Source organism: Mustela putorius, unplaced genomic scaffold, assembly GCF_011764305.1.
Source record: "Mustela putorius furo isolate JIRA1106 unplaced genomic scaffold, ASM1176430v1.1 tig00000166_pilon_pilon_pilon, whole genome shotgun sequence".
NCBI lineage: Eukaryota > Metazoa > Chordata > Mammalia > Carnivora > Mustelidae > Mustela > Mustela putorius.
In genome coordinates, this window is record NW_025421301.1 from 2,307,042 (window position 1) to 2,323,650 (window position 16,609).

General features: G+C 38.3%; 1 protein-coding gene across 5 annotated transcripts in view; it reads right to left on the reverse strand.

Moving 5' to 3' along the window:
- Positions 1-5,676: 5,676 nt before the first annotated feature.
- CFAP206 (cilia and flagella associated protein 206) overlaps positions 5,677-16,609 on the reverse strand; it is a 48,690-nt gene continuing 37,757 nt past the window's right edge. For all 5 annotated transcript variants that reach the window (XM_013063754.2, XM_004766935.3, XM_004766937.2 and 2 more), the window contains exons 12-13: positions 13,835-13,975; positions 5,677-6,726 (exon numbers count right to left, since the gene is read on the reverse strand). In XM_013063754.2, coding sequence (XP_012919208.1) covers positions 6,496-6,726; positions 13,835-13,975 — 372 coding nt within the window. In that variant the 3' untranslated portion in view covers positions 5,677-6,495. The remainder of the gene's footprint in view (positions 6,727-13,834; positions 13,976-16,609) is intronic.

The following is a 16,609-nucleotide window of genomic DNA, read 5'->3' on the forward strand; positions in this document are numbered from 1 at the left end:
TTGTATTGTTACCTCTTACTTAAACTTGACATGATTTATGTCATCTTTCAGAAGTCTTGCGACTGTGTCCTTATTGTCAGCATTGTCACTGATTATATTTGCTTGGCCAGACATTCTAACTACATGATCTTCTCACAACAAAAGGGCTTCAAAAATGTCAGACGTGGCAACAGGCAATTACTTCAGCAACTATAATCTTCACTTTCACTGTAGATATTAGCATAAGCGATGCCCATTGGCAAAATGAAAGGCTTTCCGCATATCACGTGGATTGGTTAAAAATACTATAAAGGTACATCAGCCCTTATAGGAACAGGGATACAAGAATCTGAGAGACCCAGAAGCGTACTCCTCCTGTAGCACCATCTTTCTCTAAAATCACTTTTTTGAGGTTTGAGTGATTGTTGTACACAATTGCCTTATCATTAGATATGCATACACGTAAATAAATCTAGTCTACTAAAATTATTGGAAAAATTTGCATACCTTATTAGCATCATATTACTATTAGAAAAAGCTTTGTAGAGGCGGACATTTGATTAATCTCATTTTGGAACACTGTTGGACTTTCCCTCTATGCGGTTGTATGTGTGCTCACTGGTCCTTCTTACCTCTTGTAATTGGTACATTCACTATTGCATATGTTCTTACACTTACACTTAAAAAACTCACAGCCTTCTCTGACATTAATTTTAATAATAGAAAACATCCCAACATACATTCTTTCTTTTATTTTATAACTACAGTTTTGTACAGTTTCTCTCTTCCCATTTTGGAGTATCATTATGGGGGCACCTGGGTGGCTCAGTGGGTTAAAGCCTCTGCCTTTCGCTCAGGTCATGATCCCAGGGTCCTGGGATTGAGCCCCTCACTGGGCTCTCTGCTCAGCGGGGTGTCGGCTTCCTCCTCTTTCTCTGCCTGCTTCTCTGCCTACTTGTGATCTCTGTCAAATAAATAAAATCTTTTTTTTAAAATGGAGTATCATTATGGTCTCAACTTAATTAAATATAATTATTCTCCTTTTGATGCTCAAGTTATGCCAATATGGCCCTTGTAAGCCTACTACTTTCTTTACATCTGCACAAGGTTTTTAAAGCATTCTTTATTTCTGGCAACAAGAGGTTCCAGCCAATCTTAATATTTCCCTGTTCTAGGTCATAGAATCAACTACACTTCAAGGAACTATGGTTCTTTCTGGTAGAGAATAGTAGCTCTCTCTCTCTCTCTCTCTCTCACACACACACACACACACACACATACACTGATTATAATTAAAGTGATAGGTAAAAGACTGTTGGGCTATTTTTTGTGACATTTCTGGTTCACATAACATATGCTACTGAATCTGCTTTTCTTAATAAATTTTAATGCCCAAAAGACTTCCTACTCCACTGGCATGAAACTTGACTAGATTTTGATGTCTCCTGTCCTAACCTGTTCAGCCCAAGACCACTAGGGACAAACCTATATTTAGAGAGGATCAGGATTATTGATCCATTCCAATGAGGGAAATCTCACACCAGAGAAATTGTGTGGTATGTCTCGGGAACGAAGAATTATAAAATCTGGGAGATCGTTAGATTTAGGTGAAATTTAAAGGAAGCAGAGTTTTGATAGATTTGAAGCAGAGCTGTTTCTTTTTTAAATATTTTATTTATTTGAGAGAGAGCATGAGAGGCGCGAAGGTCAGAGGGAGAAGCAGACTCCCCATGGGGCTGGGAGCCTGATGTGGGACTCGATCCCAGGACTCCGGGACCGTGACCTGAGCGGAAGGCAGTTGCCCAACCAACTGAGCCACCCAGGCGCCCAGCAGAGCTGTTTATAAAGAAGTCAACATCAGATCTGGACTGAAGAACAGTGTCAGGATCCTGTTTCTCGAAAACAACAAAATTACAGGACGTGGACTATTGTGTTCAGGAGCCCCTGAAATGAAGGCTTTGCTTCTAGGTTGGAAACTGAGGCCACTTCTTTGTGTCAAAGCAAAAACGGGCCGTGTCATTCCTACTGACAATAATTTCAATAACAAGGTTCCTAACAGCAGACGCTTTCAGAGAACAAAATGTTTCACTGCATTAGAAAGTAGACACTCAGAAGAGGTTGTGGCTATTATACTGTACTTAGCAGACCCTTCAGAGAAATATTATTTCCTGCTACCTTTCCAGCTGGCGTTTCTGTTTATTATCCCAGCCCAATGAATGGCCAAGCAGATATTTGCACTCTACATTTCAGCTAAATTTTACTTATTCATTCTGAATTTTCCTCAGTCTTGGAGGAAAATCTAGTGACTTAGTGTGCTTCTCTTATGTATGGCCTTCTCTACAGCTGTGGTTATTGCAAGAAGCAGTCATCTTCAACATGTGAACCATAGGGTCATTTTTGCCCGATGATGAGCTAACCTGACATGTCTCAAACAGCTACTGCTATCACCACCTGAAACCCTGATGTTCCTGTCATTACCACGCTGCAATATTTGCCTTGAAATCCTGTTCACTTCTATATCTGATCATACATCAGAGCTACCCTCGTCTCAATGAATTATATAAAAGGAAGCCATTTCTCTATCCATTGGTACTAAAGTACAGCTGTAGCCTGTGCAGTAAGCAATACCAAAAGGCTTAAGGAAATTATAGTTAAATTCAAGGATGTAGCTACATAACAGATTGTTAAAAGTAGTGAAGTTTCAAGTACAGTAAATCATTAACCATAAAGAACATTTAGGCAAATGCAGACACCTAAACATAATTGTTTCCATGACAATTTAAGCATATGTTTCTCATTCTGCTATTAAGAAAATTACATCTCAATTTGCTAGGTTAGTATTTTAAAACAATTCTTTCCTATGGTGTAATATTACTAAAGACACGCCAAAAAGAACTGCTGCATTTGAAAGTTAAAAAATACAAGGAGACAATGTAAAATTCAGTGTCTAGACTTAAAGAGCAAAACATGAGTAACACATCTAAACATTTCTTATTGGAGCTTAACGCTCCCTTGCCTCTGCTTCCTTTTTTAGCCACCATAATCTCGTTTTTCTTTTCCTGCCAAGCAGTACTTATTTGTAGTCTGTACTTATTTCTACCATTTTCTGCTTCCTACAATTTTACTTCTACTCAAGCCAACTCCATTAAAACGGAGCTCAGCAGTTGCCTACTCCATTGACCTTTTCTCGTTTCTCATCCTCTTCTGTTTATCCACCAGACATTGACTGAAAGCCATAATGTGCCAAGCATTATTCAAGGCACTGACTGAGAACTTGAAACCAGAAAGTGGGCAGAGTGAGGATGGCAGTGTGGTAGAATGAGACACTGGAGACTCCCTCCTTTCTTGGCCAACATTAACCAAGCACTTAACCATGTAAATGCTTTGCATGGGTTAACTCATTCAATCCCCTTGACAGCCCAATGGGTTAGGAACTGTTACTATCCCCATTTTCATGAGGGATAAACTGTAGCAGAGAAAAATTAAGTAACACAGCTAATAAGTAGTAGACCTTGACCTTACTTCCTTGACCACAGAGGTTCCTTTATGTCTTTTTCTACTACTCTGACTGCTCGTTGCTCTCATTTTGTCTCTTCCTCCTCATTCTATTCCCATTCCCTTGGGGATAACGTCCCAAATTACCTTTGTCCGGTTCAAATTCCCGTCACCTCTGCTTTATTATTTTTGTCATCCCTTAGACACAATTTTTCTAGTCCTGAATGTGTTCTCTTTGATCAACCAGCTCCTCTTCCCAATTATCTCCTGTCCCCTAGGATAGACACCCTGAGATCATACTGTGATTTGTTCTTCCTTTTCCTGAGATGTTCTATCCTATTCATTAAATCTCACATTTGCCCTTCATGTCATCCATAATCCCAGGCCCTAATTCTTGCAACAGCTTCCTAGTCATCTCCCCAAACATAGCATCTCCCTCCCACAATCAATATTCTGTTCAAGAATCTGCAATGGTACAGACAGGCAACATATTCCTCTGTCTGGCTTTCAACGTTCTCCAAAAACTATACCAACATGACTTATCCAAATTTATTTCTCACCACTTCTCAAAAAATAATCTTTTCCCTCTGTTCCTCTCTCTCTTCTTTTCCAATGACGACTCTGCTGCTGAGCTCCTTATCAATTTCCACCTTGACTATTTTAAAATAATCACTCGACCAATATCCTGCGTCCAGTTTGTGCTCTCATTTATTCCCTTTTTCTTCCTTCATTCACTGAACAACATACTATGCAAATGCCAGGGTATAAAAATAGCTAGAATACAGTTCAAATCTCAAGAAATTTACAATCTAACAGAGAGAATACAGACGACCACATGTATACCTATTGACTTTAAGTACAATACTAAGGGCATAAGTAAAATCTGCGAAAATCCAAGAGAAAAAGCAATTCATTCTCCCCAAGGCGATGGGAGAAGACCTTCACTGTAAAGGTAAAATCCAATCACCCTGTTTGAGGACAAACATAATCTCCTAGGGGTGCCTGTGGAATACATTCCAGGCAACAGTGAAAAGCAAGAGCAGAGGATGATGGTATTAAAGACAATGACATAGCTGAAGAGTTTGGTTCGACTTCCCTCATATACACAGTGTAGGGAGATAGCAAGAGAGGAGCAGCAGAGGAAACTGGAAGATAAATGGATATATTCTGAAAAGTCTTACATCATATGGAAGGGAGTTTTTCCACGATCACCTCTGTAATAGAAGTGAGTCTTGGTAGGTGTTTAAGTGAGGGAAGCAAAAATTGGGGGACGGAGACAGGGTGACAGTGATTTATATGTTAGAGATATGCCAATGAATCAGATAATAGGACTAAGTCCTAAACAATAGCAGTGGTGGTGAAAACAGAAAGACACAGACAATTCAAACCAAATCAACAGAGCTTGATGAATTATTAAATGTAGGGGCATTAGGACACAGGCTGTCAAGAAGTTTTAAATGTCTGCTACTGAATAGACAGGGAGGCCTTTGTACAAAGGGAGAAACAAGTCTGTCTGAGAAAATAAGTTTGGCCTGCAATCTGCTGAAATGGGACCATCTGAGGAGGGTTCCAGCATGTGGCAGGATCTTTAGAGAGCACCAGAGCTTGGGTGAATGGTCAAGATCCCAGCAGAGGGCCATTTGGTCTAGCTCCCTTCATTCTGGTTCTGTTGTACTTACCAGGCAACCTTCTGATACTAAATTGAGCTTTTCAAACTGGGTTTGGTATTTTTATTATTTGGAAATTTTATTTTCAGCCTTAACTTGATAACCCAGAATTATGATAACCCAGAATTATCATTTTCCAGCCATCCTTTTCTGCATTTAGGAATCTTGCAGAATCGAATGAGGGTGGACAAAACAGATAAAATAAAACACTTGATGTTGTAAAGTTCAATGTTGTCTCTCATCCTCCCACCACCTACAAGGCCAGATCCCTGCCCCCCACCTCCCGCACCCCGCCCCAGGCCTTGCCTCAACAGCCAGCCAGCCTATCTTTAACATCATTTTTAAACTACAGATATGAAAATCATGAACACTGAGAAGTAGGTCTCTTCGAAGTTTACCTTCATGATATATGTGGAGAAAGGATTTTGAAACATATTCATTTTATAAATAACATTTAACCTAAATAGAAAACGAATTATGAAAGCACCTTAAAAAGTCACCAAGGCAGGAAAAACTATATTAAATATAAACGATCCCCTTGTCATTAAAGCATGTTTAATGGTCCCACCACCTGGGAGTCTTTATTGTCCAGGAGTTGGTATTAGAAGTATGTAAAACAGTAATAAAACAATAGCTCTAAAATTCAGCTACCAGTAAAGCACATGGGCCCTAAACACAACTGCCAATGGACTCAGGCCGATAAGGCAAGGCAGCAGTAACGGGGACTGGACATGCCTGGCCTATGAAAGAGCACAGCTGTTGCTCATAGGAATGTTAGCCAAGTACTGTCAAATATTCTGATTTTTTTCTTCCAGTGGGTCAGAAATCCAGATTTTATGTAAAATTTCCAGATTTTTAAAATTCATCTGGACCTCTGCTCTACTCCAAATTAGCGAGGTCTTACAACACCTCAATTTAATCCATGTTAACATTTAATAGCTAATGAGGCTGCAAGTATTGACTAGACTTTAAAATTGTAATGTTTAACATTCAATAGGATTTTAGAAATAAATAAACTTCTATCTCAATCATAATCTTATAAATATATTAATATCTAAAGAGCATTACAATTTCAGTCCTCAATGTCGCCAAACTTTTTCTGGCAAATAAAAGCTGAGTGGACAGAGTTTTACTTTTCAATTTTAATACAATGCAAAATGTGTTACAGGAAACAACTTCTAGTTTTCTGTAGTAGGTTGAAGTGAATACACATGAGAATCCAGAAAGCACTCACACAACTGATGAATGTGCCAGACCCACAAAATTAACTAATTTTCAGGGACGCAAAGATACTTGTCAATATTGGCCTCCACTCATAACTTGGTGAGATCTCCTTCGAAAATTCACTCTGTAACTATGTCTCATCAACAGCTCTAGTTAAGTTCACCTTGACCCCAGAGGTGACTTTACCCTGTCCTCCACGGAGACCAGCTATATAAATCTGGGGCCTGGGCACTCGACTGCTGCCTTCTCTCTTAGACTGCGTGCCAACATCCTTGGGTGGGTACACCTGTGAACAATTTTCTCTTCTCATGTGACTGAGATCAGTTTGTACTGAGTGAGTAGCTTTCTGACGCAAATTGGCCTAAAAAGAAAGAGAATATACAGGAATTAGCCCATCTCTTAAAAAGCAAATAACATCAGTCTAATTTTTTCTCAATCCACAAAGAAATTAACCCTCCAACACAGCATTTTTCTACAAAACATTAAAACATTAGAAAAACTAGAGCATTATAAAACCCTTTGCCAAGATGTAGAAAAATACATGAAAGGTTGAAAATGGGCCCAAAGAAAGAACATGCAGATTCAAACTTAACAGTGAGCTCAATTATTTATTAGTATAATCTTCTAATTCCTTCACTATTATACTTTGAGATTCATACCACTTGGATTTTCCTGCCATGCTTGGTTTATTGTTTTAAAAGACAGAAATTTAAGATTTCCTTTGTCTTTTTTAAATGGATCTCAGCCAAAACTTTTAATATAAAAAGTTCTAATGTCTTTAGGTTATATTTTACAGTATTCTACATCTTGCTTACTCTTTTCATGGATTACTAGTAAACATGAAGTTAAACAGATTACTCAGGCTGGGAAGCAAAGAGGAATTTAGAAAGAGGAGACTAGGATTTGCTGAAGCAATGACGAAGTCCAAGAGAAAAACTCAAAAGCATTAGAGACTGTGAGTTAAAAAGTAAAGACCTGGAATGAGAGGAAACATTTCAGATTTTGAGACACTGTGGGCAAGTGAGAACTGAAACCATTTTCCCCCCACACTGAGTTTTCTGTCTACATTAATATGACTTCACTATTCCATTGTCCTCATTAGCAGGATTTTACCATTCCAAGAGACCCCTGCCAAAGCAAATAACTTGTCTGACTACAGAACATCCTGAAAGACACACCTTCAGTCCTAAGCATCAATACAGACATTACGCCCTAACATTCTTTGCACCCCTGCCCCATAAATCTTCACCCTCGATTCCCATCAATGCTGAGCTCCTTTTTCATGATCTTTACCCAACCCAATTCAAGCCTTCATCCCTCCCCTGACCTTACCCTTGGCATTGAAAGACCTGCCTTCCACACAACACTCCCCATTCTCAATAAATTCTGACCTTCCTCTTCCCCCTCAAGACACTTCCAAGGCTCTCCTGAGGTGGTGGTCCCTACTACAGCTTTAAGTAATACACTCAGTTTTGTTCTATCAGCAGGTTGTACCAGTAATATATGGGGAGCTGGCATTCAACGTGATGCAATTCTACAGGGTAATTACTAGGTCTCCAGTGGGAAACAGAGTGAAGTGGAGGCTGAGAAATGGGAAGAGAGGGCTTAATTAGTATGCAGTGCAGCCCCACTGAACACCCCAATCTCTTCCTATTTCTAGTCCAGACTTATGTTGGCACCTCTACCTCTCATATTCTATCCAGCCATCACTTCCCCTTCCCCTTTGCCTATTCATACCTCAGACCAACTTTCAAATGTCACTGAAGTCAACTTTTTTTAATTTAACCTTTTGTGTTTTCCAAAATTCATTGTTTAAGCACCACACCCAGTGCTCCATGCACTACATACCCTCCTTAATACCCACCACCAGGCTCACCCACCCTTCTCCCCTCAAAACCCTCAGTTTGTTTCTCAGAGTCCACAGTCTGTCACGGTTTGTCGCCCCCTCTGATTTCCCCCATCTTACTTCTCTCCATCTCCCAATGTCCTCCGTGTTATTTCTTATGCTCCACAAGTAAGTGAAGCCATATAATAATTGACTCTCTCTGCTTGACTTATTTCACTCAGCATAATCTCCTCCAGTCCCACCCATGTTGATACAAAAGTTGGGTATTCATCCTTTCTGATGGAGGCATAATACTCCATTGTATATATGGACCACATCTTCTTTATCCATTCATCTGCTGAAGGACATCTTGGTTCTTTCCACAGTTTGGCGACTGTGCCCATTGCTGCTATGATCATTGGGGTACATATGGCCCTTCTTTTCACTACATCTGTATCTTGGGGTAAATAGCTAGTAGTGCAACTGCAGGGTCATAGGGAAGTTCTATTTTTAATTTTTTGAGGAATCCCCACACTGTTTTCCAAAGTGGCTGCACCAACTTGCATTCCCACCAAAGGTGTAACAAAGTTCCCCTTTCTCCACATCCTTTTCAACATTTGTTGTTTCCTGTCTTGTTGATTTTGGCCATTCTAACTGGTGTAAGGTGGTATCTCAATGTGGTTTTGATTTGAATCAAATCAAATCTGTTAGCCATTTGTATGTCTTCTTTGGAGAAGTGTCTGTTCATGTCTTCTGCCCATTTTCTGACATGATAATCTGTTTTGGGGGTGTTGAGTTTGAGGAGTTCTTTATAGATCTTAGATATTAACCCTTCTGTACTGTCATTTCCAAATATCTTCTCCCATTCCATGGGTTGCCTCTTGGTTTTGTTGACTGTTACCCTTGCTGTGCAGAAACTTTTGATTTTGATGAAGTCCCAAAAGTTCATTTTCGCTTTTGTTTCCTTTACCTTTGGGGACATGCCTTGAAAGAAGTTGCCGTGGCCAATGTCGAAGAGGTTACCGCCTATGTTTTCCTCTAGGATTCTGATAGATTCCTGCCTCATATTGAGGTCTTTTATCCATTTCGAGTTTATCTTTGTGTATGGTGTGAGAAAATGGTCGAGTTTCATTCTTCTATACATAGCTGTCCAGTTTTTCCAGCACCATTTGTTAAAGAGACTGTTTTTTTTCCAGTGGATTTTTTTTTCTTGCTTTGTCGAAGATTATTTGACCACAGAGTTGAGGGTTCATATCTGGGCTCTCTACTCTGTTCTATGTGTCTGTTTTTGTGCCAGTACCATGCTGTCTTGGTGATCATAGCTTTGTAGTAAAGCTTGATATCAGGCAATGTGATGCCCCCAGCTTTGTTTTTCTTTTTCAACATTCCCTTAGCAATTCAGGGTCTCTTTTGGTTCCATACAAATTTTAGGATTGTTTGTTCCAACTCATTATTGTAGGGGATCTTAACCCTCCAGTCTCAGTAACAGACAGATGATCCAAGCAGAAAATCAATAAAGAAACAAGAGCATTCAATGACACATTGGACTAGATGGACCTCATAGATATATACAGAACATCCCACCCTAAAACAATAGAATACTCATTCTTCTTGAGTGTACATGGACCTTTCTCCAGAATAGATCACATACTTGGTCACAAATCAGGGCTCAACCAATACCAAAAGACTGAGATTATTCCCTGCATATTCTCAGACCACAATGCTTTGAAACTGGAACTCAACCACAAGAAAAAAGTATGGAAGGAATGCAAACACTTGGAAGCAAAAGATCATCCTGCTTAAGAATGTTTGGATCAACTGGGAAATCAAAGAAGAACTTAAAACAATTCATGGAAACCAATGAGGATGAAGGCATATTGCTCCAAAATCTAGGGGATACATCAAAGGTGGTCCTAAGGGTGAAATACATAGCCATCCAAGCCTCCCTCAAAAAAGTGGAAAAATCCTGAATACACCAACTCTCTTTACGCTTTAAATAACTGGAGAATCAACAACAAATTAAGCCAACCCCACATACAAGAAAGGAAATAATCAAGATTAGAGCAGAGATCACTGAGATAGAAACTACAGAAACAGTAGAACACATCAACGAAACTAGAAGCTGGTTTTTTGAAAGAATCAATAGGATTGATAAACCACTGGCCAAACTAATCCAAAAGAAAAGAGAAAGGACCCAAATTCATAAAATGATGAATGAAAAGGGAGCGAACATGACTAACACTATGGAAATAGAAACAATGATCAGAAATTATTATCAACAGTTATATGCCAGTAAGTTAAGCAACCTAGATGAAATGGATGCATTCCTAGAAACCTATAAACTTCCAAAACTGAATCAGGAAAAAATTGGCAACCCGAATAGACCAATATATAGTAACGAGATTGAAGCAGTTGATCAAAAGCCTCCCAAAAAACAAGGGCGCCTGGATGGCTCAGTCATTAAGCATCTCCCTTTGGCTCAGGTCATGATCCCAGGGTCCTGGGATCAAGTCCCACATCTGGCTCCTGGCTCAGCAGAGAGCTTGCTTCTCCCTCCTACTCTACCTGCTCCTCCCCCTGTTCGTACTCTCCATCTCTGTTAAATGAATAAATAAAACCTTAAAAAAAGAAAACCTCCCAAAACACAAGACTCCAGGACCTGATGGCTTCCCTGGGGAATTCTATCAACCATTCAAAGAAGAAATAATACCTATTCTCCTGAAGCTATTTCAAAAAACAGAAACAGAAAGAACACTTCCAGACTCTTTTTATGAAGCCAGCATCACCCTAATCCCAAACCAGGCAAAGACCCCACCGAAAAGGAGAACTTCAGACCAATATCTCTGATGAATATGGATGCGAAGATTCTCAACAAGATCCTAGCTAACAGGATCCAACAGTACATTAAAAAGATTATCCACCATGACCAGGTGGGATTTACCCATGGGATGCAAGGGTGGCTCAACATTTGCAAATCAAACAATTAATAGAACAAATCAATAAGAGAAGAGAGAAGAACCACATGGCCCTCTCAGTTGATCCAGAAAAAAACATTTGACAAGATACAGCACCCGTTCCTGATTAAAACCCTTCAAAGTATAGGGATAGAGGGAACATTCCTGAACTTCATAAAATCTACCTATGAAAAACCCACAGTGAATATCATCCGCAATGCAGAAAAGCTTATGGCCTTCCCTTTGAGATCAAGAAAACAACAAGGATGCCCACTCTTACCACTGTTGTTCAACATAGTACTAGAAGTCCTAGCAACAGCAATCAGACAACAAAAAGAAATAAAAGGTATTCAACTTGGCAAAGAAGAAGTCAAACTCTCTCTCTTTGCAGATGAGTGATACTTTATATGGAAAACCCTGAAGACTCTACCCCCAAACTACTAGAACTCATACAGCAATTCAGTAATGTGGCAGGATACAAAATCAATGTATAGAAATCATTTGCTTTCTTATACACTAGCAATGAAAATATAGAAAGGGAAATTAGAAAACGGATTCCATTTACTATAGCACCAAGAACTATAAGATACCTGGGAGTAAACCTAACCAAAGAGGTAAAGGATCTGTACTTGAAGAACTATAGAACACTCAAGAAAGGAATTGAAGAAGACACAAAAAGATGGAAGAGCATGCCATGCTCATGGATCAGAAGAATAAACACTGTTACAATGTCTATATTGCCTATACTTTCTATACTGTCTATACTGCCTATACTTTCAATGCCATCCTAATAAAAATTGCACCGGTATTTTTCCAAAGAGCTGGAAGTCAACTTTTATTTCACTTCTGTTATACTACTTACTGAGAGGTACTGAAATATTTTTAGTGTATCCATGCACTTGCTAGAAGATTAGCTTCTGAAGAACAAAGTAGGGGTATCTATGTTACCTTGCATACGTCTGATGGGCTCAAGTGAGTTTAGTAAATAACAGAAAAGAACATGGGGATGGAGCTTCATGAACTACAGAAGAGTAACTGATAGCAATATTAATGGAACAAAAAGATCTAGAAGATATACTAGGAAGCTAATCCTTCCTCATCCCAGGAAATCAAGGGACTGAAAAGCTGCCACCAGAAAGGGGGGCAAGAAAAATGTCAAGGTTGGTGAAAAGCCTATAAAACACTGCATATACAAACGGACAAAGGCTATACCTTGTAAAACGATAGAACTCTCCCCCACAACCTCTGTAGCCATAGCTATCAGCACAGAACAGGCAGGATTTGGCCAGCTTCCTTATTTTTTTGCTGCCTCCACCTTTTAATTAAGGACTGACCAGAGAAAGCCCATGATACCCACCAAACTAATCACATAAGATCCCCCATTTTGTGTTAGCCCACCTCCAGTTTCCTCATGTCAACAACTTCTAATCAGAAAACTCTTTAAACCCTTCCCCTTTTTTTCACATCAAGCTCTCCCTCTTCTCCCGCCTGCTTTGGAGCTTCTGCCAACTACAGGTGATGATGCTTGACTCCCTTGCTATAGCAAACTTTGAATAAATAGCCTCTGTTCCCATTTGGGTAAGCCTTTGTTTATTTCCACACCTGATTTCAATCAAAGAGATGGGCAAAATATACTAAGAAAAGGCTACAGATGTAAAAGAGTTTTCTTCATACTCTAAATACTTGTTGTTTAAAATGATGAGGTACTATAGAAAGAGTTAATGGGAGGAATTCCACGGAGTCAGACATGGATGAGAGTTTCAAAGCCATGCTTTGAGGGCAGGCACCTCTTATAATTAAAGTGACTGAGAATCAGAAGGATAAGAGAGCTCAGTGCGTGTAGAGAAGATGTTGACAACAAGAGAGGACACTATCTGGGATATAATAGAGGTAATATTCTGCTCCTCAAAAAAACAAAAACAAAAACAAAAGACAAGGATATACTTCCATGATTAGAGGAAGCTGAGAGTGCTTTAAATACTATACCCTCATAGATTAGCACAATATATGGGTATAGAAAGAGAGAGTGAGCAACTACCATTGTTATAGTTACTGGATGGTATAATTTGAGAATTTATAATTTGAGTTTCATCCTTCTCTATATGCTTAAAATTAGAAGGTAAAGGTACCTTCTTTACCTTACAAGGTAAAGCTGGCAAATTAATATGCAAAGAACTCGGTATACAACTCATTAGTTTATATAAATAAATTAAATTACTAGCTCTATGAGTAATGATACATTTGAGTTCCCCAACCTCTAGGTCTCGGCCTTAGTGCCATCTTGGAAAACCCTGCACCAAGCAAGTGGAGGAAGAAGCAATGTGGAGGCTGAAGTGAGAAAGATTAGGCAGAGGTCCAAGTAAACAGCTAGCTTGTACACCCATGGAAGCCACAGGAATAGACATAAGGAAAGCCAGAGGCCTGGGACACTGGTACTTTCTAGAACTTGATTCCGTGGATCTAGAATATCCATTGCCATTTGATCACAACCACCACCTTCAAGAGACCCACCTAGCTCATACCAAAACTGTCCCTTTTGGTCCTATAACCTGGACCTGTGACTTTTAGGATTAATTCTGTTTTCGTATGTGGCTGAATGTAACATATATACAATAAATCATCTCTTCCACTGTCTTAAAGAAAAAAAAATCCCCAACCTATAAATAATTTTAGAAAATATTGTTACAAACCAATTTTATAGCTTTTCTTCTTAATTCCCATTCATTCCACTCATATGATCTCATAATTGTTGGTGGCAATATGTGCGTATCCGTCTGTGTGCTACTTTCAGACATTGTAATTGGTTTTATATGTTTGTCAACATCCTTCATCTAAAAAAATGAAGTTTTATAATTAGTACATATTTTAAAAATAAGCATTATTTAGGGATAACTAAAAATATTTAGCTATGACAAAAATGTTAGAAAAACAAGAATTTTTAAACATGGAATATACTCATAAAGACAGCAGAGAAAATAAGCCTGTAGTAGTGAACTAAATGAGATAACTTTCCTGGGCATTATGGATTTCCTTGTACCTGACTTTGTGAAGTTAATATGGGAGGTATACTTTGGAAGGGGAAAACCAAATGTCACTCTTTCCTAAGTCAAATGCCCTTCTCAAAATTGGTAGCATAAGCGAATAGTTTGTTAAAAACTGACAGTTTAAAATAGCCATTAAATATTAAATATGAATCAAATTTGTTTAAAATATCAATACATCTTTAGGATATATCTTTTTTTAATGACAGTTGATGATGAGATTTTTAAAGTTTATTTATTTATAATCTCTACACCCAATGTGGGGCTCGAACTCATGACCCCAAGAAGAGAATCCCTTGCTCTACTGACTAAGCCAGGCAGGAACCCCTAGGATATATCTTGAACCCAAACTATGCATACTCAGCATATTATCCAAGATGGTTTTGTTTTAGCTGGATATTTCGATTTTCTGCTGTGTTATTCACAACCTCACTATTAAAATATTAAATATTAACTCCAGGCTAAACAAGATATGATTATACTGTATATGAAACTGCTGGAGGGGGTGGTAGATGTCCAAAGAACTCAGATCACAGTAAAGAGAAGGGAGAGAAGACTGGATTTTTTTTTTATTATTCTGGTATAACAGTGTTATATATTAGTTTAGCTGTAGAATGCAGTGACTCAACAATTCTAAACATTACTCAGTGCTCCTCACAATAAGCTTACTCTTGATCTCCTTCACCTATTTTGCCCATCCCCCCACCCACCTCTGCTCTGACAACCACCAGATTGTTCTCTATATTTAAGAGTCTGTCCTTTTTTCTCTTTTCCCATTATTTTTGTCTCTTAAACTCCATACATGAATGAAATCATATGGTATTTATCTTTCTCTGACTGACCTATTTCACTTAGCCTAATATCCTCTTGATTCAACCATGTTGCAGCAAATGGCAAGATTTTATTCTTTTTTATGGCTCAGATATATATATATATATATATATATATATATATATATATATATATATACCTGTATCCATCCATTCAAGATCAACTTCTTACTCCAAGGGGCACCTGAGACGCTCAGTTGGGTAAGTATCTGCCTTCAGTTTGAGTCATGATCTCAGAAGCCTGAGATCAAAAGCCTCACTGGGTTCCCTGATCAGCAGGAAGTCTGCCTCTCCTTTCCCATTTGCCTCCCCCTCCCCCGCCCCCACTCACGCTCCTTCTCTCATTTTCTCAATGAAGAAAAACTTAAATATAAATTCTTACTCCAAATCAAGCAACAGATAATCATTGATTGCCCTACCATTTAATATATCATTTTTGCCTTCAAAATGATGTTATGATATAATTAGAGAGATAAAAACATGCTGCAAGATGACTAGCAATATAATACAATTCAAGTAAATAGCTAGCAAATAATTATAAGAACTACAGCTCTGAAATATGAAAGTCACTGAGGAAGAGCTGGAACTTAAATATATAGAAGAGGAAAAACAAGACCAATTAAATGGCTGGGGGAGGGGAGGAATTGTACTTTAATGGAAAATTGTGCATGATCTACTTATAGCACACCTTTCTGATGATCTGATTCTAGCCTTTCACTGTCTTCGAGGAATCTTACAACTCTGTAAGTTATATATAAGTGGTAGCAAGGCCAAATAATTCTTGTCTATAGACACACAAATTCATAATTCCTTCAAGTTTTTTTTTATAGAACTTGGCAATGTAATTTTCAAATTTATAATGGAAAGTCAAGAGTCAAGTATAGCCAAGATTCTTTAGAAAGAGTGGCAGAACTTAGTCAACAGGTATTGAAACTTATAATAAAGCTCTAATAAAATATAGGTAGGGATTTTTTTTAACTGAAAAATTGAATAGAGAACCTAAAAATTACATCTGTGCATATAAGACACTGTAGATGTAGGGAAAGGACAGAGTATTGAACAAATAATCTGGGACAATTCACTACTCAAATGGAAAAAAAATTAAAATTAGATCTTCACCTTCCCCTAAACATAAAAATCAAATCCAAGTCAATTAAAAACTTGGGTGTGAAAGGTAAATCCAGATTCATTGCAAGACAATGTAGGAGAATAATTTTATGATCTAAGATACTTGAGGATTTCTTAAACAAGACAGAAAAGTTAAAGACATGAGAGAAAAAAGATTAATAAAATACGTAACTTTCATTTGTGAAAAGACACCACAAAAGAATAAAAAATATAAAACTGGAAAAGCCTGGGCCAGTGGAACGCAATCGAGAGCCTAGAAACAAAACCCTTTCTGTAGGAGAATTGTTCATTCAATGGTGGTGTCGTCACACTGAGTGGCATCGTACTGAAAACCATATATTATTATTATCATTACCAGTCACTGCTGGGATCATGTACAGTTGTAGAAGTAGGCAGAGTAAAAAATGTAACAAAAACCATTATGTTTTATTAAGACATACTTAATGAAACTACTAATTACTCAGAA